This window comes from Euprymna scolopes, chromosome 36 (assembly GCF_053919585.1).
Source record: "Euprymna scolopes isolate OS-2025 chromosome 36, ASM5391958v1, whole genome shotgun sequence".
Classification (NCBI taxonomy): Eukaryota; Metazoa; Mollusca; class Cephalopoda; order Sepiida; family Sepiolidae; genus Euprymna; species Euprymna scolopes.
This window is the reverse complement of record NC_136517.1, coordinates 81,965,495-81,992,994: the sequence shown is the minus strand read 5'-3', so window position 1 is coordinate 81,992,994 and position 27,500 is coordinate 81,965,495. Positions and strand designations below refer to the sequence as shown.

General features: G+C 35.0%; 1 protein-coding gene across 1 annotated transcript in view; it reads right to left on the bottom strand.

The window, feature by feature from the left end:
* LOC145260630 (calcium/calmodulin-dependent protein kinase type 1-like) overlaps positions 1-27,500 on the bottom strand; it is a 275,431-nt gene that overhangs the window by 98,682 nt on the left and 149,249 nt on the right. Inside the window, exon 4 of the mRNA XM_080118951.1 lies at positions 3,196-3,334. Coding sequence (XP_079975077.1) covers positions 3,196-3,334 — 139 coding nt within the window. The remainder of the gene's footprint in view (positions 1-3,195; positions 3,335-27,500) is intronic.

Sequence of the window (27,500 nt, the reverse complement as noted above, 5' to 3'; positions counted from 1 at the left end):
AAAAATAATCTGAAAACTCCTTTGTATCGTAATCATCAATAATTAAATTTACCTAATAAAGTGAGGCAGAGTTACCTCCTTTGGAACAAATCTAACGAAATTAACTTTACTTATATTTATTAATTTGTTTATTTTCACAACGCATAGACACCCATATTCAACTAATAATTTTAATATAGTTTTAATGTCTTTCACTTAAAATTATTTTAAAAAAATTAAATCGATTTATATTATAAATTAATTCACTAATTTTTCCAATACAAAATGTTAGTATTACAGCTTATTTCAATCGATAATCATAAGTTATTAAGTTATACTTCATATCTGCTAATGTTGAATTGTAAATTAATTAGTTTCTTCCATTTACTTTATTTATTTATATATTTATTCATAGTATTATCAATACCAGCACCATCATTATTATTTATACTAGCATTTCAGCCTGGCGTTGCCCGGGTGTTTGGCGGTGTATGTTGAGCAAAAAAAAAAAAAATGGTAGTAGGAAGGCAGGCTCGAACCCGTACCGTGAAGGAAGAAAAGAACAGGAAAAAAACCTGACGTCTTTGCTGTTATGACCACCCCCAAACCGGAAATGACATAGGTTTAAATTAAGGCTAGACAATCGAAAAAAAGGGAATGATTTTCGAAAATATCGGCTAAAAAAGCGACCCCTCCCTGTAGAAAGGTGCCCAGTTGAGGGTGAAAAATTAATGTTTTTAGCCAATTTTTTGGTATTTGTCGTCTGAAGGATCAAGATTCAAAACGATACTGATCTTGTAAAAATCCGTCGCCTCTGCTGAAAGACATGCAAACATACATACATATATTTATATATTGGTAGCTCAAATTTTCGACCCAAACTGATTAAAAAGCTTACCCTATCTCTGAATACATACTTTATGTAAAATGTTAAATGTTTAGACCAGAAATTGTCTGAGTAATTTTGTAGAGACCACAGAGGTCAAATTCTTTTTAACATTGACCCCTATTATGACCCCTTAACATTTATTGTTTTGGGATCAAATCAAGTTATTAAGTTAGATCCATGTCCAAGAAAGCTATATCTAAAATTTCAAGTATTTAGATCCAAAATTGGCGGAAGAGTTTGGTAGAGTTCTCAAAGGTCCAATCGTTGAACTTTGACCCCTAAACAGCGAAATTTCTGGCCGAAAACGGATTACAAAGATTTTCCCAAATCTCACTATCCTATATATTAAATTTCGAGTCTGTAGACTTTAAATTGACAGAGTTATTGGCGTAGGGAAATGTACATAGACAGACAGACACACACACACTTTTATAGATATATAGATAGATTGAAATTAATATTTTTAATTTTTACATTTCACAAACTTTACTCAATTCTACATACGACAATCTAGTTTTAATAAACATTTTACGAACTTGTTCCTTATTTAAGCATAATTTTTGTTATCATTGTATATATCCTAATTCTCTAATAAGTAGAGTTTCTTCCTCTAATAACATGTTATTTTAATCATAATTAAATAAATGTATATTTAAGTTAAAACTAATTCTAATCCAAGTTAAGATTAATAAATATTGTTTAGACCTAAAAATTATAAGACCATATCCAACCTAGGTTTTCCTTATACTTTAAACCCCCTCTCCTATGTACTTTAATTAAATGTTATTTTTTATTTATTTATTATTTTTTTTTTTAAATTTAACTAATAATTCCGAAATGAATTTATAGACGTTAATTTAATGAGTATCCATATTAAAAAAATATATAGTTTATCTTAATAGATTTACAATAGATATATCTTACTATAACTATAACATTGATTTTTACATTCATTCTAACAAACCATTTGGCTCATATATCTGAAACCACTTATCAATCAATTAATAATCACTTGTTGCATCATATACATTTTTTTTTTAGATCAATATTTGGAGTCTGATTACTATAAATATATCTATATATCTATAAAAATGAATATGAATATATAAAAATATATATCTATAAAAATGAACGTGTGTGTGTGTGTGTGTGTGTGTGTGTGTGCATTTCTCTACGAAATAACTCTGTCAATTTTTAGTCTACAGACTCAAAATTTGATATACAGGGTACTGAGATTTGGGAAAATCGATGTGATTGGGTTTCGGCCAGTAATTTCGCTGTTAATAAATATTAAGGGGGCATAATAGGGGTCAAAGTTAAAAAAATTACCGTTTTTTTTCTTTTTTTTTTTGCTCAGCATACACCTCCAAACACCCGGGCAACATCGGGTCGAAGTGCAAATTTATATATATATATATATATATATATATATATATATATATATATATATACACGTTTTATTTTTTATTACCGTATCTTTCTGTTAAGTTACATTATTGTTTCAGTTACCCGGCCGTTTTTTTGGCCGTCTGTAGCTTCCTCAGACCTTTACAGAACAGGGTTTCTGTAAAAGTCTGAGGAATCTACAGACGGCTAAAAAATAAAACGGCCAGGTAGCTTAAACAATAATGTAACTTAACAGAAAGATACGGTAATAAAAAATAAAACGCATATTTGCTCTACAACAGTATTGAGCACTTCAGTTTTGATTAATTACCATTTCTACTAAATATATATATATATATATATATATATATATATATATATATATATGTATGTGTGTATATATATATATATATATATATATATATATATATATATATATATATATATATATATATATATATACTCATGTTTTCTATCATTCACACTGAGGAAGATCGAAGGATCGGTCGAAAATTATGTGCTTTTGAAGGAAACATTCTTGTTTTTTTCCAAAAGACTTTTTGTATTCCTACACGTCAACACACAGGAAATAAATACAGAAAAGATATAAATATTCATATATTCTTCGTATTGATTTTTTATTCATACATATTTAAATATGTTGTTTTTTGTTTTTTATTCATACATATTTATATATGTTGTTTTTTATTCATACATATTTATATATGTTGTTTTTTATTCATACATATTTATATATGTTGTTTTTTGTTTTGGTTTTAGCGATATGTTTTGAATGAATTCAATTATTTACGAAAGTGCATTTTTACCTAAATGCGAGTTGGGAATAATTTTCCCTTTTAACCAATTTGGTACCCCCACATGGGAAGCGGTATATATATATGGTGGTGGTGGTGGTGGTGATGACGGTTAAGATACTTTACCTTCAGATCTCTATGCACGACTCCCCGATCGTGCATGTATTCGACTCCTTCCAACACTTGTTTTATCAATGTGCTTGCATCTCTTTCTGTATAGCTGCCTTTTTCGACAATGCGATCGAACAATTCTCCACCAGTCACCCTAAAATGGAGATAAAGAAAAAACTGTAAGAATGTTTAAGGTTTATAAGAAAATTAAAAAAAAATAAAGAAGCTAATAGCTACATTGGTTTTATTATTACGTATCGGTTTTATTTTAGAGATACCAAATATGTGCTTATTTAGATGATGACTTATATATTTGTTGTTGTTCATGTTAGTGAGAGTCTTAGAGTGATAGAGACAGACTGAGTAGTGTTCATGTTGTTGAGTGTTATGAGATGCTCATATTATATACTAGCGGGGGTACCCGGCGTTGCCCGAGTGTTTGTTTCCGGGACGGATGGGGGGGGAGTTTTAAAAAATGTTATGGTAGGTAAGTAGGAAGGATCAAACCCGGAGTCATGAGTAAAAGTAGGAAAATAAAGTGTGAAAAAAAACAACAAAAAAAAAAAAACATCTGCAACGTTAACAGTTCGGCCACCAAGAAAAGTCCATTCCAGTTGTTTAGGAAAAAAAACAAAAAAAAAACGACTACGGTAGGTCGGCGCGAACGTGAAAATATAATGTGAATTGTCCAGCACGCTAACCACTATGCCACAGAGCACTGCAGCTTAGTTTAGTGATTTTAAATAACTTCACATGAAAGAACTACGAAGCCAAACCGGTGTTCTCTTCTCAACTGTTACTTGTGAACGATCCCCAAACGGTGTTAAGTGGTGGCAGGGGGAGGAGGAATTTATTAGAGAGAAAATATTTTACCACTTCCATTGATCTTAACCGATTTTGGCCGTGACTTCTCAGCAGAAAAAGTATAGAAATCTAAGATTATCGAGGAGTTTGAGAAATAATAAGCCTATAACACACCTCAGATATTGTGCATATTATATTTGCATGAAATATCTTGATTTTTAATCCTATTAATGTCAAAATCAGACAGGAAAAAATGAGTTCATTTTATTTATATAGAGATATTCATTGTGAGTGTTCATATTGTCTTAGGATGTTCATGTTTGTGGAGATAGCATATTGGAGACATAAACAGGGTATATATAAAGAGACACAGGATACACAAAGAGAGAGAGAGAGAGAGAGAGAGAGAGTTCTTATATATAACGAGACAGACAGATATATACTACTACAAGAGAGCCTAGCCTGTAATTCAACTAGAAGAGATTTTTGAATATCTTGATAGATAGACCGAGAGTGCGTTTGACATTTACGTTTGACAGTTGTACATATAATATAAACACATTACCTTTCTCGTTGTAATGATGAACACAGAAAGACTGCAGTTATAAAAACACATGATGATACGTTTATTTCTTTTTCGATCGGTCGGACATGATTTTGTATTTCAGGGATTAAAAGTTGTTACATGGTTATCTCTAAAACCCTCTCGCTTCCAGAGGAAGCCTTGACTCTAACCGAGAACGGTCTGAACCTCTCTGCTTCTCTGATCTGACTGATCTAACTCCCCCTAACTAACTTCGAACTCTTTCCTATATCGAGAAATCACATGTATGTCTGGTCAACGTGACAATAACTCACGTGTTATCAACATGCGCGATTTGCACGTTTTTGAAACCATTTCTGACGACCAGGAAATTTCCCATTTTCTTTGTTGTTTTACAAAGGAATTTAACCTACTTGTCTAATTCTGTAACCCATATTTTATTATTCATTCTTTCTAAGAATGTGAATAGTTTCCAGCCAAATTTGTATTTATTAAATATTTTAACAGAATCAACAATTTACTGGACATTCCATTTATAATAACATCCTGTGTTTATTTTAACTTATGATTGGAATTCTCAATTCCAAGTCTAGCTTCGCAAGTTCGAATCTTTGACTATCCTATTTCATATTTACATTTAACTAATTCCCTATTTTTTTACTTACATGAAAAGGGAACAGCCCTTATCATGTAACATTATAACCACTACTCTATCCTGCCGCCTCACCATGCACCTTGTAAACTCTAACTCAATTTACTAACATTTACAAAAACATAACTGCCTTCCTCTGATTTACGACACACCACTACTCTATCCTGCCGCCTCACCATGCACCTTGTAAACTCTAACTCAATTTACTAACATTTACAAAAACATAACTGCCTTCCTCTGATTTACGACACACCTATATCATATTTCTCTTAGTCTGTGTGTCTGTCCATTCTCCAAAACTACTAGACCAATCTGGCATAAATTTTATATGGAGTTTTGTTGTGATAAGGTGCAGCGGACTAAGTATTATGGTATTCATTCGAGTTAGGAATTAATTACACATTTTCTAAATATTCGTGTGGTAGTAAACTTCCAAAGACTTCAATCTTATTTGCACTCATCCAGTTAACTTTTGTCTCTCTTCTGTATTCTCATGCTTGTAGACATTTTTCGACTATTCAGTGTGGTGCCAGTCTAGGTTGAAACTATAGCTTTATTGATATTTACTCGCAAAGATTTTAGAGAACAACCTGTACTGTTCTATGGATACTGAGTGACAACAAGTCTCCTTATATTTCCAGCCCTCCGTACTTCTTTTAATATTCTTGGCAAATTTATTTTCGTTATCGCAATAATCGTTTATTATTGATTTCTAATTAGCAGCAATCAATGGCTTTCATTAGCATCTGGGTGGCAATGAGCCTTATTCAGTGACGGTCTGGTTGGTGTTTCTATATTCCTTGACCCTCCTCAACTATTTTATGTGCTGCTAGATTATGTCGACACTGTTTTGTGAGGAGGTAAACTTACAATTTTAATCATAGGGATTAGTACGTAATCAAAAAGTGAGCACAGATTTAATTATATTCAGTCATCAATTTGGCATAAAGCACTCGTTCGAAATCAATAGACTATAACTTTTTCCCATTTTTAACTTTTACTAAAATAAGTTGGTTTTAGTTAATAATCGAACAATTCTCCCCTAAACAGCAGAGATGAAAACTGTCAGAACGTTGAAAGTGCTTTAGAAAATAAAAAAAGCTAATAGCTACATTGATTTTACTACCATTACCATTTCCTGTAGTCTCACCATGCACCTTGCTATTTTTTTTTATTCCATGTTCACCCCAAACAAGGTACAGTGCCACTTTGATGTAGGGGGCTACTATTGGGGACATAAGTTGCAGGGATACTATGTAGGGAGATGGCCAGCAAGATGTCTGTTCACATTACATTTGAACTTCTGCATGTCAGTACAGTTGGGAAAGCAGAATCCCGGAAGGGATTTCCAAAGTCTAGCAGTTCTGGGGAAGAAACTATTGGAGTAGAAGGCTTTCTTGCATCTAGGGATCTCTAATATGAAGGGGTGGGATCTTGCTGCTTGTTGAGTTTGTCGGTGGTATTTATGTCGAGAGGGTACAAGTGCTTGTAGTTTGTTCATCATTAAAATACTTGTAAAACAGGCAGAGGGATGCAACATTTCGTCGATGGGACAGAGGTTGAAGCTTAGATGATAATTCAGAACCTATCAGGTTGGCGACTCTTTTGAACCATGTCCAGGAGTGAGAGACTAGTAGCAGATGCACCAGCCCAAATGTGACAACAATACTCCATATATGGGCGAATGGTGGCCTTATAGAGGTGCAGGATACTTTCAGGTGTAAGTAGCTTTCTAGCAGGGTACAGAGAGCCCACCTTCTTCACAGTGGCCTTAGCAATGCTCTCAATGTATCTGTTCCAACTCATGTTCGTTGTGAACGTTAAGACAAGGAGTTTAAACAAAGTATTTTCATGTAATTTATTGTTAGCCATTGCTATTGGTGGTTGCGAAGGTTTCTTGTAATTATTAAAGGAAACAAGCTTAGTCTTGGCAGCATTGAATGTGACCATCCATTTTTGTTCCTATTCCACTACAGATTGGAGGTCTTTCTCTTGTGTTTTCTGCCATTTCCTTAGACATGCGTTCATTTGTTTCCCTGTCGTGTCTGTTATAGAGAGTAGCGTCATCAGCAAATATACCCACCTCAGAGACAATTTTATCAGGGAGGTCATTTATGAATATTAGGGATAATAAAGGTCGTGGCTTAGTGGGGGGATGCCCTTTTCTCTACACTGCTACCTCTCTCCCACAGAAGAGACGTTGCGAGCCTATCCTTGTTTTATCGTTATTTCTATGGCAGGTGCTCGTCTGAACTCCAATCTCTGGTCCCCCCTCGCCAATCTTTCACGAAAAACACCCGTCTAGCTGAATCCACTGTGAAAAATTTCCCCCACTCTATATCTGTGCCTAAATCAAAATGTGGATTCTGTGAACAAAGCTTCTTTCTTAGAACTGCACGCCTATGGAACTCTGTTCCGTCTGCCTGCTTCCCACCAGACTACAACTTAGATGTGTTCAAGTCCAACGTTAACAAATTCCTAATGAAAGGCCCCCTTAAGTAAACACTTCATCAAATCTCCACACTAACGTAATGTACTTGCAATAACCCTTATCTCTGAGTGGCTTCCGGGCCTGGATAAGTGGTGATCACTGTGTAAAAAAAAAAAAAAAGGATAGACCCCTAAGGTACTCCCACATTTATATCATAATTCCTCGTCAAGCCCAAATATCAGCTGACGTAATATTGTAAACAAACACAGATGGAATTTGATGAACGACATTATCATTATTTTTATTTTATTTTACATTTTATTTATTTATTTATTTTATATATATATATATATATATATATATATATTTTTTTTGCGACAGACAAATTATTACTCGTAACATATAATATTCAATAGAGGATTGATTCTATAATAATACATACGCAATCTGCATAAATTAAAATATCATGTTTAAAATATGTAAGGCCGTGAGCGACACTTTTTATAACTAGTTTCCATAGCTTCAGCGACTACTGTTGCGAAAAGAGAAACAACTCGTGCAAGAATGAAAGCATGAAAAAGAAGATAATTGCGGGTATTTTATTGAAAGCAGACGAGTGCCGTACATTGTTATTACATATGTGTTTATGGGAGCAAAAATAAGACTGAAATTAAACAAAGAACGAGTGAATTATTGGAAGCCTGGAAAAATCATGGATTACATAGAAAAATGCGAGCATGAAAAGTAATGTGATAATTTTTTTATTCAATTTATAACATTATATAATCAATTCTTAATGCTGCAATATTTTTAGTTATAAATTTATTATATTTTTTACTAGAATATCTTGTCCTTTTCTTTTCCAGTTTTAACAACTAGTCCTTTACTTTTCTATGTTAAAGTTAACCATATTACTTTTCATGTTCACATTTTTCTATGTAATACATATATATATATGGGAAACCCTATATATATATATATATATATATATATATATATAATACATTGGCAACATTTGATACTACTAATACTAAGATTCTTTTCTTTTAACAATTACTAGTAACCTTCTCAACCACCGATAGCCAGGATTAATAACAACCTTCACAAGCAAAATGATTGGAACAAATACATTGAGGACATTGAAAAGGCTGCTGCAAAGAAGGTGGGTTCCCTCTACCATACTAGAAAATTACTCACACTAGAGAATATCTTATATCCTTACAAAGCCATAATTCGCCCATGCATGTCACATCTGGGTTCTTTCTTGGACAGGATCCAAAAAAGAATTTCGAATCTAATAGATCCCGCACTGTTGGCCAAGTTCCAACCTCTGTCCCATCACTGCAATATCACATCTCTGTGTTTATTTTACAAATACTTTAATGAAAGGTGCTCTGATGAACTCGTGCCCCCTCAGTGTACATCGTCTTGACTAACCTGATATACAGCAAAATTCCACCCCTTCACTGTTGAGGTCATTAGATGCCGGAAGGCCTTACTCTAATACTTTCTTCTCTCAAACTGCTATATAGAGGGATTCTTCCCCGTTTCCTGTTTTCCTGATAGTAATAATCTTCAAAAGTTTAAATGTAATGTGAACAGACATCTTGCTGCTCAACTCTCCACAGTCCCTGTTAGAAACGATCCCAAATAGTAGCCCCTTATGTTTTAAGTGGCAATATATATTGTTTGCGGCGAAAATGATTAAAAAAAATACTTAGGTCGTTTTATTTTAAAAAAGAAAACAAATTTTATAGCTAAACGACCATCAACAATCAACGCCATTTTGCAAATAATTTGACGGAAAACGGAGATAATTCCAAATAATTCAACTTCAAACTTTCAAGATTTTTGAAAGCCATTCTTAACATTGGGAGAGAGGGGGGGCATCGGAAAAATTTTAATTCATCACTTGTTTACTCCCTCTTAAAAGAGCTAATAAGAAACAGTTTAAAATGAGTCTTGTACATCGTCGTAATGCTTACGGTTTCCCATTAATCACTTAAACATGATTTTCTTTATGAAACTAAAGCTACTTGATCAATTTACGTGATTTTTGGCATACGTTATTTCCTTTCCATCACGGGTACGTACATTATAAACATTTTTCTTTATTTTTGTTTTTTTCTTGAGGGTGTAGGGTGTGGAATAACATAAAAAATCTATCTTTCAACTAATATAGGATCGCTTACTGCGTTAGAGAATAAAAAACACAAATGAATAAAAACGAGAGACATTAAACAAATTAAGAGAAAATATCTGTAAAGCAGACAATGTGTTAGGTAGAACGGTGTATACATTTAGTAGCATTAGAACTTTGAAGTTGTCAGCCATATTGAAAAGCTGTGAGTTTGCTGATAAAGCATGATGGGATAGCAAAAATGGCCGCCACAAAGGAGAATAAAATGAGCCTCTATTTTCTTGCTGAAAGGTTTACGAATCTAAATGATGGATGATTCATTAAAGAGACTGGGAAAGCAAACAATTTGAGATATGAGAGGAAAGACGAGCTCGATGATGCTCATAGAAATGAGGTAATAATGTAAAAACCTGTGGCCATTTTGTGGGTAATTGAAGAAAGAAAGAAACAAAAATAGAAAAGAAAGCCTGGAGGTTTTGCGGCACATCAACCCTTTCTAGGTTATTTAATGCTGAATCATTTTGGGAAAAGATTTTATGCTTCGTATTCTTTATATCTTCAAATATTTATTCATCGTGTTTAGTTTGGTTGTTTTACGGTATATCAACCTTTTTTGAGAATGCAGTCATTTTTGCAAAAGATTTTATGTTTCCAGTTCTTAATATCCTCAATGATTTGTTTATGTGTTAGAGAATAGCCGGACAGAAGCAATAAATTGTCTGTTTATTTGTCCTTTTCTGTTTATCTAATTATCTGTGTATCTATCAATCTATCTAGCGATGAGAGGACAACAAGGATTTGAATTGCCATGTTTTGACCGGTTGTCTAACTTCTGTGACTGGTCAAGTTTGCATTGGATGATCCAGACATGATGTGTCACATATAACGTGTTCCAGTTTGCGTAAGCATAGTTGGCAGTTGGATTGGAGACACCGAGGATGACAGGTGGGCTAAAAACGCGTCTCCCCCATGAGGGAGAGGAGGTTTCAGAATGGAGGCAGAAGAACTCCCTAGCCAAAGTCAATCATTCCCTTCAGCTATGACGAATATCTGGAAGTGAATAAAATACATAAAATCTCACAGGTCTCCCCATGAGGGAGAGGAGGTTTCACATCGTCTTGGGTCCTGTCTTGAAGTGTTCCTTTAAACAGATTCCAGCTCCCTCCGAGGACGGTTGGCGAATCTCCCAGAAGTAAATAGCAGAAACAGGTATGTCGTCATGTATATATGCTACGTTTATTATGTTCTGACACGCACGTACCTACACCTAGATGAATCACAGGCTGCTAAAATAGACATTAAGAATCTGAAGATAACAGTCTGTTACACAACAAACACAATGCACATAGTTACATACATATGATCTGTTATGATGAGGACACAACAGACATTTATTTAATGTCACATACACATTCAACACACGTACGGTTCAAGTAGATACACACATACGTTTATTTGGTAGCGCATATACATGATCGTATAACCCCCCCTCCCATAACGCGACATATGGTGCTTGGTTTTGTTGTTTTGTTTTAAAATATATCAACCCTTTTTGGGGTCAGTTAATGTTGAATCCGGTCATTTTGGACAAGTTATTAATATCTTTAATTATTCATTCCTGGTGTTTGGTTTGGTTATTTTGTTTTATGGCATATCAACCCTTTTTGGTTATTTGATGCTGAATCGAGTCATTTTTGGAAGAAAAAGGAATGAAGATAACAAATTTGATCTAGGATCAAAGTGTATTATCTGTTCTGTTGGGAGCTGACGGTATTCTAGTGGTTAAAAACACAGACTGACAACATAGGTGTTCCAAGTTCGAATCCAGTTCATTCCACAAAAATCACTTTCACTTAGGACATTGGCAACCTTCACGTGGTCCCTCCCATAAGTACCCAATGCTCTTTTTAGAAAGAATTCTGACTAGAAAAATATCAGGGAAACCAATGCCAACAATAGAATATTTGGATTCACGCAATATGATGATGGTCTGTTCTGTTCTCAAAAAAAAAAAAAAAGAGAAATTATTCTGAATTTCCAAAAAATACCACCCACAGAATCATTAATAAAATTTAGAATCCTTTCTGAATTTCAATCATTTTTGGTACAAGAAAACTTCAGTCTGTATCTGCCTTGTCCACCAAGTTTCAGTCATGAATATCCAACAGTCTTTGTTTTATACCTGTATAAGCACACCTGGATACAATGTACTTCTATTAATTTAAAATCACTATTCTCTTATTCAGTGGTCAGACATTTTCTAATATTATTTAAGCTCACTCCACTTCTGCCGGTTCAATGAGTCAATTGGTTCTACATTCCACTCTGGTATAATAACTAAGGCTAGGACAACAGCATATTCCTTTCATTGTTTTTACTCTCAAGTATGTATCCGACACAGTCAGACACAATCAACTGAGGATCACTCTGCATAAAAACACATAAGATATCGATGGATATATACCTGAGAATCAAAACAAGGAAAAGAATATGCTAACAACTTATTTCCAAGTTTTCTTTGGCCAGCCAATCTTCCTACGATTTAAGGCATCTCTGCTTCTGCAATAGTTTATCCAGGAGGATGAATGATTGTTTGGTTGCTTATTAACTAACATAGATCAAGCAACCACTGCAAAATCCGACTGTGGAGTGGATCTACTTCATCTCGACAAGGGACGTGGTCATCCAACCAGCTAATAACCCCAAGCCGATGTCTCACAAGTAGGAAATGAGAGCGAAACTTGAGTCTTGGACTTCCAGCTTCTTGGCTGTTATGACTCTTGTAGCTGCGACGTTGTTTGGCTGTGAATAATAATTATATAAGGTTGAGTCTTTGAGCATTTGATCCTCTTTAAGGTGAGGTTGAGAGGCTTCTGGAGCCTCTCAACCTCACTCAGGGAGCTCCAGGACTCCATGGAGTCCACTTTGGAAAACCCTGTTCTAATGTGTCTATTATCAGTTAGAAATGAACAAATAATTTCACGAATTGGACCTGTCAACTGGCCACCTTGTTCATGCGATTTAACCCTATTAGATTATTTTCTCTGGAGATATGTAAAGTCTCACGTCTATGATGATAAATCAGACACAATAGACCACTTGGAAAACATTTCGTGCGTTACTGTGCAAATACAGCCTAATTTAATGCTAGAGTTGTAAAGATCGGACCTCCAAGTTACGCCATGTATGCAGGAGCCACGAGAGCCATATATCTGAAATTTTATCTTTACTATTATATAAAAAGAACTTTCTGTGTGTGTGTGTGTGTGTGTGTGTGTGTGTGTGTGAGTTCATTTTTTATGGACTCCAAAACAGCTGGGCTGATTTTTATGACATTTCGCACAAATGTACTTTATGTATCTGGCGGTGTTGTTAGATGGGTTCTGTATGGGAATGTCTTCGATAAGTATCTATAATTGGTAATCAAAAAAATCCAATGAAAGAAGAAACAGGCGATTTTGACCAAAGTTAACACCGTATACAGCCTAACATCACAAGTGCATTTGAAAAGCTTTATTACCACACATGCAGAAAGGCTCAGCATATAAAATCAAAAGTAGGTTCTTTGATATGAAATTAATGTTTCTATTTAGAGCACAGTTGACCCATAATACTTGACTTTTGCATTTTAAACTTTAATTCATACTGTTATGTATAAAAATAATTTTTTAAAATCAACAGTAGGTTCTCTACAGTGCAACATAGACTACAATGTATTTTGGACCAAGTCACTGTGGGGAAGCATGTGAAGCTTTTTCTCAGTGCACCATGATGGAGTCCCAACTGTAACAGGCAATCAATCGATCTGATTGAAAAATGGGTGATTTCATCGATTTTGATGACAATAAAAATATGGGAAGATGAAACATTTATCAATCATCATTCAATTCCGAGCAACGTCGGGTGTCCCTGCTAGTTTAAATTATAAATGCTAAAGTTAATCTTTGGAATAAACCACATATTTGTATAATAGAAATGTCTTTCTGTAATTTATTTCAATTTAAAGTTCGCCGCCTCTAAAATTTGTCATTATTTTACAGTTTATTTATTTATCCATTTTTATTTGGGAGGAGAGGGGCACATCTTCAGCAACCACTTGACAAAAAACAAAACGACCATTGGTGAAAAATTCTCATATTTAACGAAATAAAAGTGACAATAACAACTATTAACCCACTTCACTAAACACTGTCACACATTATAAACCAAACTGTTTTTTACCCCTTCCCTCCCCTAAATTCATACACATAGTGATCCCACACTCCAAAATCCAAAGCTTGACTCTGATCTATCGTTATTTTCATGGAAAGTGTTCGACTGAGCTTCAGTCTATGGTCCCCCCTTGTCAAACTTTCACAAGAAACACTCGTCTAGCTGAAAACACTATCAATAATTCCCCCCACTCTTTATCTGTGCCTAAACCTTAACCTAGATTCCATGAACAAAGCTTCTTTCTTAGAACTGCACGCCTGTGGAATTGTCTTCCGTTTTACCGAATTTTCATTACTAATGATTACTATATTTTCCAATTTCTACTGTACACTCTTTAACCCTTATCCTCGAGTGGCCTCATGGCCTTGATAATGTGGTGATGCCTGTGTAAAAAAAAAAAAGAAAAAAAAAAAGAAAAAGACATTTATTCGTAGTTAAATCATTCTTTTAGATTCCATCCCAGGCAATGCCGGGAACCGGATCCTACTAGTACATAACAAAATTAGAATATGTAGCTGCTACAATCATATAACTGCTTTAGTCAAACCTATTTGCATTCTATGTCCTTCATTAGGGGTCACGTCGTTGGGCAAAGACGCTTGAGATGAACTCATTTGGGTGGATGAAACAGTTTAATATTCAAATATTTTCTTTGTTGGGATTCATTCGGGTAAAAGAGTCTGCAGAACACGTTCGTCTTTCGATGAATAATAAATGAGACATGTTCGCTAAGTTGTTGCTATATCGCCTCACGATCAATGCAAATAAATTCGCTTTATGCTGGCATGCTTGTCATTGTCAGAACTCAAACTTGGTATGAAATTAGACTAACGCAAGGCGTGTCGCACATTTCAGGGTGAGGCCATTCCAAAAGACATTAGTCTTCTTTATATATAAAAGGCAAAATGTGTGTTAGTGTGTGTGTGTGTGTGCATTTTTGTGTATGTCTAGCAAAGGCTTTTAGAGGGAGCGGTTACTCTTTCTTAGAACCTTTTATATGCTACCTAGATTAAAATATCTACGATTTACGAAAGGGGGTGGTATGTCTCTTTTATTTGGGCGGCTTTTACACACTATTTTCGCAGTATTTCTTAGTCTCCGCATGTTTATCTGGCTTTTCCGTATATAAGCGAAACTGAACCCATAGCAAAATGAGCCTCCCTAGTACTCATGCTCGGAACGTCCAAAAAGCAATGAATCAATGCGGCGAAAACCCGTCATATCAGACATTACTATTCATTTGAATACTCCTCTTTTTATGGGGAGCTGATTTTCTGCAACATCTTAGTGGGTAAACAAAAAACATATGCAGAAACTGGCTTGCAGCCAAAGTTCAGTGCGTTTAATTTCCCTATGGCGTGATGTTTGACCTCATTAAATTCACGCACCTGTCATTAAACTTTTTAATCGTTCAATTTTTTAATCACTTAACTTTTTAATCGTTTAACTTTTTAATTGTTTAATCGTTTAATTGTTTAATCGTTTAAATTTTTAATCGTTTAATTTTTTAATCGTTTAATTTCCCCCATTCTCAGTTTTCTGCCCGTGTAGCGTGGCGGTAAGTTATCAGCCTATTGATCTCAAGAGTTCAGGTTTGAGCCTATCTGCATACCAGAACTTTTTTTCTTTCTTTTCTTTTACACCCCTCAAACACCCGGGCAATGCCGGGTACCCCTGCTAGTCAATAATATAAACCTCACCTGTCTTTTTAAATGTATGCATGTTTGTATGTCTGCCTAAAACTTTCGACAGAGGCGACGGATTTTCACGAGTCAGTATTGTTTTGAAGCTCAACCCTTCGGATGACAAATATTGAAAGATTGGCTAAAAACATTAATTCCTTCACCCTCAACTGGGCAATTTTCTACACGGACGGGCCGCTTTTTCGCCGATATTTTTGAAAGTCATCCCCTCTTTTCGATTAACCAGCCTTAATTTAAACCTTTGTCACTTCTGGTTTGGTGATGGGCGCAACAGCAAAGACGTCACATATTTTTTTTTCACATCCTATCCTCCTTCGCAGTACGAATTCGAGCCTGCCTGCCTACTACCACTTTTTTTTTTTTTTTTTGCTCAACTCACACCTCCAAATACCCTGGCAACGCCGGGTACCCAGGCTAACAATAACATAATAACATCAAGTGGTTTTATGCTCTGTCTGGAGCGATTTCCATAAAATATATATATTCTATTATATCCATAAAAGTGAAAATGTGTGTATGTGTGTGTTAGGAAAACCCTCAATCTATATACTTAACAAATTTTTGATCTACAAGCTTGAAATTTGGTATATAGGATATTCATACATGGAAAACTTTTTAATCGGTTTTCATCCGGAAAAAAGGGCTACTAAGGGGTCAAAATTGAAAAATTGGTATTTGGAGGGAGGGTCATCGGATTTTTATCTGGCAACCGTTTCCCGACTGCGCATACACGAATCGTTCACATGGCAGCTTCCTTATGATAAGAATAAGTAAGTTTGAAAATGTTTTTCAAAGATCGTGACAAGCTGGCCTAATGGTTATCGTACTTGACTCACTGTCTTTGGGTTTTGGTTTCGATTTCAGTTCAAGTATATATTTTTTTTACTTAGAAGAAGTGAACTGCTTAGAAAAAACATAATACTCACATGCACACGTGTAAGTTTCTTTCCATTTTTTTTTTTTTACTATATTAGGTACAATATAACAATAAATGGAGGATTGGCTCTAATAATAATAAATATGAAATCTGCATAAATTAAATATCATATTTGCGTGTATTTTATGACCAGGCCACGCCAGGCTGCCTGCTAGTATATATATATATATATATATATATATATATATATATATATATATATATATATTTTTTAAAATCTTAATTTACACACGCCTTTCTTGCAATTCAACCATACCTGGGAGAATAATGCTTCAGTGTATGCCTGTTTTGTCCACCAAGTTTCAACTATAAATGTCCAACAGTCTTTGTTCCAATAGTCTAACTTCCAACATTTTAGTTGAAGGCGAAAATGCCTTTTAATTGGTTTGTGCTGAAAAATAAATTAAACAGACACAATTGGTATGAGACGACATACGCAAGGCATGTCACATGTTTCAGGGTGAGGTCATTCGAAAAGACACTGTTGATTTTGATGATAAAAAAAAGAATAATATTTAAAGAATTTATACTTTCATTCAAATATTATTTGAAATAATATTTGTAACCATCCATTCATCCTATTTGTCTTCAATAAACAGAATATGATCTTCTTCATCAAGACCAGCTTCCCAACAGTATTCTTGCTCCCTATCTTGGGTTGAGCATATTGGGAAGTGATAAAAAAAACTGCCATTAGCATATTAAGTGATGCTCTTTGTGTAAACAAATGGAGCTTAGGCGTTTGAACATTGTTAATTCACATACCCAGTAGCAGCCAAATAGCGTAACAGGATCGTCGATTGTCGCCTAGGTGGTCGAGTATCAAACCTGGCTTGAGATAGTTGCTCGTCTAGCCACACTGAAGAGCTGTGATACAGCGAAACAGTTTATCTATGAATAACTATATATATAGTGACCTGGCAAGCCCATGGGGAGACAACCAGAGCAGCATTATTATTATCACGCTGCAAATTTAGCATTATAAAACAAAACAATAAATTGACTGTTCTCGCAAGCGCAATTTACAAACAGCGTTGAATCCAAGAGTTTTACCTGACCTCCCCTCTTCAAACAAAACAACATTTTTACACGAAATAATTGACAATTTTTTTCAAAGTTTTCGATATTATATGTCAGAGAGATCGCTCTTTCTAATGGTTCCACATTTGTTCCGCTTCGATGCAGATGACAAGTTTTAGTGGACACACAAGCATACAAATATTTGCGCTTTATATAATAGACTAGCATGGATACCTGGCGTTGCCCAGGTGGACATGAAGTTCGGTTAAGACACAGCTGCTATACTAAGGATATTGAGCACTTTCATCGATACCCCTCCCCAAACGAAGAACAACTTCCCCACCAGATATTTCGGCAGAAGGAATATGAAGAGAATCCTACCTCCTAAAAAAATAAAAATAAATAAATCAAGACAACTTTTCTTTCAATCAAAACAGCAGCAAGTGCTTGTGTGACCGAAAAAAAAAGTACTTGTGCGAAAGAGGAAAAGAAGGGAAAAAGCTAACATGCTAGCTATCACGGCCATGACGACTTATGATGTCATGACGCTGCAAAATAATATTTTGAAACATTTTCAGTTTGCTATGCATGTGTGACTTGCGAAAATCACAATGCAAAAAGTGACCGCCCTAGCAAGAAATGGTCCAATTAATTAATCTTTTTTCTAATTTTCATATATTATGCGTCTGAGGCATCGCTCTTTCAGATGGTACTGGTTTCGACCCGGTCAGATACAGCTGACAAAAGTTTTCAGTGGACATACAAACACACAAACCGACGTTTGAGATTTATATAATAGACTAGCAAACTGCCCCGTGTTGCCTGATCATAAAATACGCTTAAATATGATATTTTGATTAATGCACATTTCGTATTTATTATATATACTAGTGGAGGTATTCGGTGTTGCCCGGATGTGGAGAGGTTTTATGGTAAGGCTATTGATCAACAGAGCCCTAAAATAATGTTTCAAACCCCCCTAAAAAATGAAAATAGCAACGAGTACCCGTGCCAGCACAAAAAAAATAGTAGGCAGAATTGGATTACTTAAGGGGATGGCTCATCAAGAATTTGTTTACGTTGGACTTGAAGACAACCATATTGTAGTCAGCTGGAAAGCAGGCAAACGGAAGACAGTTCCACAGGCGTGCAGTTCTAAGAAAGAAGCGTTGGCCATGGAATCTACATTCTAGGGTCGCCATATCCGGGGGGTACTACTGTATATAATACTTATTTAATGTCTTTTCGCAAAGGAGATAATTTAAAAGTACAAAAGGAGTTATCTCCCTTTAAACATAACATCTTTAGAATACGAGGATCAACGAATATTTTACATTTCATACTACTTTAGTATTTAGCAGGGAAACCCGACATTGCAAAGGATTAAATGAGGATAAATGAATGTGTCACACTTCCAATACTTTTGTCATCGAAATCAGTGAAATCAGCACTTTTTGATCAAATTGATTGATTGCCTGATTCAAGGATCCACCGCAGTTAACTGGGTAGAAAATTCACATGCCTACTCGCAGTGACTTAGTCTACAATACAATTTTCATCTACATTACAGTGTACAGAACCTACTGTTAATATCATATAATTATTTTTATACAAGGTGGAGCAATAAAATTGTCGCCATAGAAAAGACGACATGATTCCATTTCCGTTTGATGAAAACTGGTTTCCTTTTTTTGTTGCAGAATATCTACTAGTTGGCCAGTTGTGTACAAATCCCAAGAGCAATTAGAGCCTTCTATTATGTTTGAAAGTGACACAATGTTCAATGAGCGAGATTGGAGATGCGCCGCTGTGCAACTCATGTTCTCTATCAATCTAAGTTATGACAACAGGACCATTGCCAGCACCCTCAAAATGCATTGCTGAATTGTCACGAATAACAGGGATGCGCCCAGGATGATGAAAAAGTTTTTGCCCACGGTTATGGTCTTTGGTGTGATTTCAAGTGAGAGCCACATCATGCACCTCACATCTTCGAAGTCGGCTTGAAAGTCAGCACCAAAGTGTATCTGAAGAGTGTAGTGATCTCCTGGTGCAATCAGGTGGCCACTGGCAGATCCTGGGTGTGGCAGAAGGACTCGGTGCCAACCCATAAGTTCAAAGAGACCCAGGCTTGACTTCAGGAGTGCTATGACTTTGTAGCCATCTCTTACTGGCCCCCTCCTTCCCCAACCTGAATCTGTTAGACTACATTGTTTGGACATTGTCGAGAAAATCACCAACATAACCTCCCACAATACCAAAGCCAGCCTGATCGTCACCATCTGCTGAGTATTCGCCAAGCTCCTGCCGGCGCTTGTGAAAAAAGCATGCTCCCAGTTTCGGAGCCGTATCAAAGTGGTGATTGAGGCTGAAGGCGGCTACATTGAATAGATGTCAGCTCTGCTACATAATCAAGTTACCTGAATTGATTTCTTTAATAAAAGTTTTAAAATAAAGCTGTAGTGCTGTTTTATTTAAGGCGACACTTTTATCGTTCCACCCTGTATAATGGCTTGAATTAGTTTAAAATGCAAAAATCAAGTATCATGATTCAATTGTGCTTAAACAGAAACATTCATTTCGAACGTGCCCTTGTCTTACCAATATATACAACATAATCATGATGACACACTGTTTCTCACTGGACCATCGAAGTTAAGCAACATTGAGTCTGGTCATTACTAAAATGGATGACCAATTTGGGAATTTCAGGCACTGTATATAGGGGGACCTCAACACCTCCCTGCAAGAGTTGAAAAAAACAAACATCGTCATCTCTCCTTACAGGGAGATACATGCGACTGAGAACCGCTTGTGAATTTCATACTCCCATGAAACTTCCTCCTTTGAAGGAAGCCAATCAAATCCACTTCAGGGCTAGTGTCGCAGTTTCATTTCATTTCTCTCTTATCAAAAAACCTACAGTTGATTTTATACGCCAGACATTTCTGCTTGTGCGATGATAAAACTTCTCAAATGTACTTGTGATGTTAGGCTGTATAAAAGTGTTAACTTTGGTCAAAATCGAACGGTTCCTTCTTTGATTGGATTTTTTTGATTATCGGAGGCGTTCTGATAAAAAAAAAAAAACTATCTAAAGACACTCCCAGTCACATAAAGTACATTTATGTGAAATTTTAAAAAAATCGGCCGAGCCGTTTTGGAGTCCTAAGTAAACGAACTCACAAACAGACATACACACACAAAGTGTGTTTTATATATAAGTTGAAATAGAGATATATTTTTCTGTAAAATTTATAAATATTCTAAAAGAATGCTTATGTTGCCTCATCTTATTATTTATCAAAAGCAACTTCCTGTCCCGCGCACACACCATCTCCCTCTCATCTCTACTTTTTTTTTCCCCTGGTGACATTCTGTGCCCATCCTTGTTAGAGGATTAATCACACCAGACTTCTTTGGGAAAGTCTGACAGGGTTGAAATTAAAAAACAAAAACAAACTCTGCATCAATCCAGATGATAATTGCCAACTATTTGATGCATGGAAAAAACGGTTGAAATGTCTGGAAAGTCCACATAAATATTTGAATAATACTGGGCGCAGTGGCATTATTAATTGTTGAAGTATTTTTTTAATTTTTTTGTATAGTTTCAATATATATTATTAAAGAAGATAAGTCCTGTGTTGTTGCTTCTTTAAAATAAACACCACATTGTTTCATGGATTTTAAAGATCAAATTATTTTAATATTTTGACTAGCAGTTCAGTCCGGCTTTGCTCAGGCCTTATGTACTGTTCATAATTTTATGTGCATATGTATATATATATACTAAAAAGTTTGACTCATGTCCAGATAACCTACATCTAAAATTTCAAGTATTTAGACCCAAAACTGGCGGAGAGGAGTTTGGTAGAGTCTGCAAATGTAAACTCTTCCAACTTTGACCTCTTGGCAGCCAAATTTTTGCCCCAAAACTGATTAAAAAGCTTGCTGCATGTCTGAATACCCTTTATGTAAAATTTCAAATGTTTAGACCCAAAATTGGCTGAATAGTTTCCTAGAGACCACAAAGGTCAAATCTTTTGAACTTTGACCAAATTTTCGGCTAAAAACCGATTAAAACGCTTGCCCTATCTCTGAATACACTTTATGTAAAATTTAAAATGTTTAGACCAAAAAATTAGCCGAGTAATTTGGTAGAGACCACAGAGGTCAAATATTTTTAACTTTGATCCCAATTTTGACCCTTTAATATTTGTTTTGGGCTCAAATCAAATTAAAAAGTTTGATCCATATCTAAGTAACCTACATCTAAAATTTCAAGTGTTTAGGCCCAAAATTGGCAGAGGAGTTTGGTAGAGTTTTCAAAGATCAAATCATTGAACTTTGACCCCAATGTCAAACTTCGAGTATGTAGACCGAAAATCGACAGAGTTATCTGGTAGGAAAACGTACACAGACAAACACACAGACATTTTCACTTTCATAGATACATAGATAGATAATACATATGCACTCTGCATAAATTATCATAATTAAGCGTATTGTATGACCGGGCGTCCAGTTAGTCACACATAAGCGAAAAACATGAATACACAGAAACACGAGATCTTAGTTTTATTAATACAGACGAGTGAATGTGGCCGGTCAAAGGGAAGTAAATGAAAATATGATCAAGAGAAGTAACTCCAGACAACTTACTATTCGTCCTAACTTAATAAATATCTGCCATAAAATCAAAGAAGTACATGTCAAGTTGTCTCAGTATTTCCCTCTGGAATGTAAGAAGCAAAGCAGCAATATTTCCGATCTTTTTAAAAGTCAGAGAAGAAGGGGGACAATTTTTTTTTTATATAACTTTGTAGTGATTTGTTGTGTATTTCTTTTTTTTTTTTAATACAACTGATAAATAAGATAATAAATACAACTGATTATTTACTATGAGGATTAAACGTGGAAAAATTCTGTGTAACTTAATTGCTATATATATTTTCATAACTTACTGTCTTTCTCTTGGGAAGTGATATACAAATTACCATTAGCGTATGAAGCGATGCTCTTTGTGTAAACAAATTGAGCTTAGGTATTTGGACAATGTCAAAACATTGTTAATTCACTGTCTGCATAGCAGCAGCCATATAGCGCAAGGGTTAGAAGCTTTGACTGTCGTTTGGGCGATCGAGTTTCGATCCTGGCTTAAGGTAGTTGCTTGTCTAGCCGCATTGATGAGCTGTGAAACAGCGAAACAGTACTGTATGTGGATGACTATATATATATATATATATATATATATATATATATAGGGAAAAGAAATCAAGACTGTAAGTTAAAAATTTACAAAGAAATTTATGGTTCGGCAGAATACTCCAAAATAATTTTTATTAAGATATCTTTAATCCGCAGAATTTCAAGGAACGCTATTCTTCTCTTCAGAAGAAAGAAAAACATTAGCAAATTATTAGTATAGCTGTTGCTGGTTATGTTATCAGATGAAACAACATTTTATGATAGTCATAAAATGTAAAAAATTGTGATATATTTATATCGGTTTTTCAAAACAAACCGAATATAGGAAGTCCAGAATGCATTGAAAACTTGATGGTAAATCCAAAAAGGGAAGGAAAGTTTTTATTAAAAGAAACAGTCAGAATTTCAATACCGACATACAAGCGAGGTAGGTGCAGAGTGAAAATAATCCGATTTAGCTATAATAGTAATTTGGTAAATTTCTTTCTTCCGAAGAGAAGAATAGCATTCTTTGAAACTCTGCAGATTAAGGATTTCTTAATAAAATTTTTTTTTGCCGTACAATAAATTTTCTTGTCAATTTTTAATTTACAGTCTTGATATCTTTTCCTTATGACAAGCTCTATTTCCTATTGTGCTTGTGTTGAGCTTTTTTATCTGGTTGAGATTACTATACAAATATTGATATTTATATTAGATTTAAGTTTACACTTGCCTTTGTCTTGTAAACTTTTCATTCCTATTGCCTGAATTGATTATATATATATATATATATATATATATATATATATATATATATATATATATAGTCTTCATATGAATCATGTATCTCAAATAATCAATAATTTTGGCAATCAGACCGTCTGACCGCCTCCTCCCCATCCATTCGAAACATAAAAATGACCACTAATGATGGTTATGGCAGCTGCTCTAAGTCACACCATAAAATTCGCACAAGATCATTCAACAATAAAAAAGGAAATTAAAAATCAAGTTAAATTCTGTTTGAAGCCAATTCCTCTCAAACATCTGCTCTGATTGGGAAATGGTTTTCAAGCGCGACCATGCATTTCTTTAAGAGGCTCTGTCTGTCTATTGGTTGATTTCCACAATATAATGTATAAAATTATATCAGTGTGTTTCCATTTTTTTCAAAGTGCATCTCTTCCAAGACACAAGGTTGCAGAGCAGTGCGAGGCGGGTTAAATGATTGGATTTTTTTGTGGAACGTTCTTTTATGGGGTTTAGCTGGCAAAAATAGCTGCTAAGGAGTGAAGATTGAAAAAAGTTGGAACTTGGCAGGTGTAAGTCGGTTAAATGTATTATTTGTACGCATGTTCAAATATATACATTTATACGTTAAAGTTGATTAATTTTTAACTATATTTTTATCCATCTGAGGATAGTTCAAACAGTAACGACTAAGGCCGGAGTGCTATATGTTTTGGTTTCGATTCTAGCTGATTGCATCCAAATCATATTTTTTATTACTTTTGAAATCACTACTATATATATATTGAGTACAATATGATAATCGATAGAGAATTGAATCTGCAATAATAAATATGAAATCTGCATAAATTAAAATATCGTATTTAAGCGTATTTTACAACCGGAAATTTAGTTAGTTTCATCTGTTATAAAAATCTGTTTGTTTGTATGCTTAGCTAAAACTTAAAAAATATACAACAAACTCCTACATAGTTGGTATTTTTTTTTATCCAGCATAACCTCAGAATAATAATATCTAAAATTGAAAAAATAAGAATTATTTTTGAGGGGGTCAAATAGCTATTTATACCATTTAATGTTATCAAGAATTAAACACTATTTTTAATATTATATATTAATACAGCCCAGGAAATGAGTCAGCATTTTTGTTTTTTTTATTGAAAGACGTTAACTCTGGATTTAATACATCATTTCTTACCTATTACCATTTCTATACAAAGAAAGGAGGAATGGGAGAAACTTAGTTTCAGTAGTGCTTTGGAGGCATCGTTAATTATATTTGCTGTTTTTAGTAGCGCTTTGGATGCCTCCTGGGTTTTAGTTTTTACAATTCTCATTAAAAAAAACAAGCTATAAAAGGAAGGAAAATCTTTATGCTTATATGTGCATTATCAGCTGTATAACGTGCCTTATTCTTTTATAAACAGCTATGCATTATTGCTAATAGCTGTCGCCAATTTCCCTTTGATATGTAATCTATCCCGGGTTATGTCAACATGTTGAAAATTGTGATTTTTCTGTGAAGGTTGGTTAGTACAAAAAATGTTTGTATGTCAAACTCTGTAGCCGGGGTCAACGATAGCACCTGAAATAGGTCATTCGGGTACATGTGAAAGAGAATGTGGAAAGAAAGAAAGAAAAAGAGGGAGAGCATGAAAGAAAGAGAGAAAGATATCTTTTCTCTCGCATGCAAGTCAGTCAGGTTTCCAATTTTGAACGGAACTGATACGTCAAAATTGGCACAAAATGTGTCAGAAAAAGAAACGCAAAAAAAAGAGTCTTTAGACCCAAAACTTCAATCAACAAAAGAAAGATATGGAATGGCCAAGACCTAGAAGAATAAACCAAGCATTAATTAATTAAAGTAAGTCTCCGTGACTTAGAGCAGCTGCCATAAACATCATTAATGGTCAATTTTATGTTTTGAATGGATGGGGAGGGGCAGTCTGACTGGTTATTTTGTGCATGCAGTTTCCTTTTGCAGCTACAAGCAACAAAGCCAAGAGGTAAATATATATATATATATATATGTCAAAGTTTGGTTATACATATATGCACACATGTACGAACTTAGATGATAAGGCATTATAACCATGGCCAAATACATACACATACATAGACAGATGATCACGGATGCGCACACACTTATATACGAGACACACGTAATGAGATATACACTCAAAAAATCCCCCCCCCGCTACATTAAACCTTTACCAGAGTGCTCAACTCACAAATGTTGGGGAGGCAATCAACACCATTCAAAAGAAATCGTTGAACGATGTAAGAGACCAGCAAAACGTCCTCTTTTGAAACGTATACGTCAGAATAGCCACAAACTGTTGCCTCTCGTAATCTGCCAGTTGATGTTCCAACCTTGATAATCAGTATGACAAAAATTGGTCAATTTTGGTTGCCTTTTAACTGCCAGACTATGGCAAATATTCTGGATAGCCCTAGAAGGTCCACCCTCCCAGGTGTTGTCTCCTGGCTTTCAGGTGAAACAAGTTTATCGCTTGTTGTCTGTAGCACCCTCGCCGGGAAATGTCAACAGGACTACTCAGGCTTATTTTTGCAGAGCCAGAGTGTTCCTTCTTTAGGGGTGCTGGCCCATTTCCCAATCTTGTGTCACATCCCACTTCCCAATCTTGTGTCACATCTCCTGACAGTGAGAAAGTGGTAAATACCGAATGTATACTTTAACAATACTAAGATCAAAGTGTTATATCTGTTCAGTTGCTACTGTTAACTGAGATGATATTAACAGTCACTGATGCTTCCAGATTAGGCTGTATGAAGATACTGGCTTCCTAACCTAAAATATACCAAGTATTGATATTGTTTTGTTTTTTGTTCCTTTCCATTTGCAGAACTCAATCATGTTCTGCAAAGCCGAAAACAAAAACAATTTTTTTCTACAGAACACTAAACCAAAAACCATGAATAAATATTTGAAGACATGCAGAAGTGCCAATTTTCTGATCGGCATAGTCCAGCATCTGATGTAAACTGCCGAAATATGCCAAGCACTGATGGAATAAAAAAATGTTCAGGCAATGAAAAATCAATAGCAAACACACCGTGAGTTTAGCCAATCAAAATCTCGGCAGACAACAATTGATAAATTTGGGGGGGGAAAAAAAAAGTTTTAATCACGCACAAAATTTTATTCAGTAAAAAAGAAAAAATTGAAGCCATCAAGATGAATGTAGCAGGTTTATGTTAAAGTCGCCATAATAGTTTGCCTTGAGAGAAAATTAATAGAAACGAATACAACATCACGGAAATATGGGTCAGTGAATGCAGAATTATATAAAATCTATTTTTTTTTTTTACATGGCCATCGCCACTTATCAAGGCCAAGAAGCCACTCGAAGATAAGGGTTAAAGAGTGTACAGTAGAAATTGGACAATATAGTAATCGTTAGTAATGGAGATTCGGTAAATTTGTTAACTTATATGGAATGGCTCATCAAAAACTTGTTTACGTTAGACTTGAAGACAACCATATTGTAGTCAGCTGGAAAGCAGAAAAACGGAAGACAATTCCATAGGCGTGCAATTCTAAGAAAGAAGCTTTGCTCACGGGGTCTACGCTTAGGTTTAGGCATAGATAAAGAGTGGGGGAAACTAGTGATAGCGTTTTCTGCTAGACAGGTGTTTCTTGTGAAAGTTTGGCGAAGGGGGACCATATAATAAGGTTCAGCCGAACACCTGCCATAAAAATAACGATAAAGCAGAGACAAACTCGCAACATCTCTTCTGTGAGAAAGAGGTTGCAGCGAAGAGAAAATTGACATCCCTCAAAAGGCTACGAAGTCTATTTTGAACTCTATCAAGGCAGGATAATCCTTTCTAGCAGCTCCTGCCCAGATGTGGCAACAGTACTCCATCCTTGGACGTACCTGGCTCTTATATAGATAGAGAATTACATTAG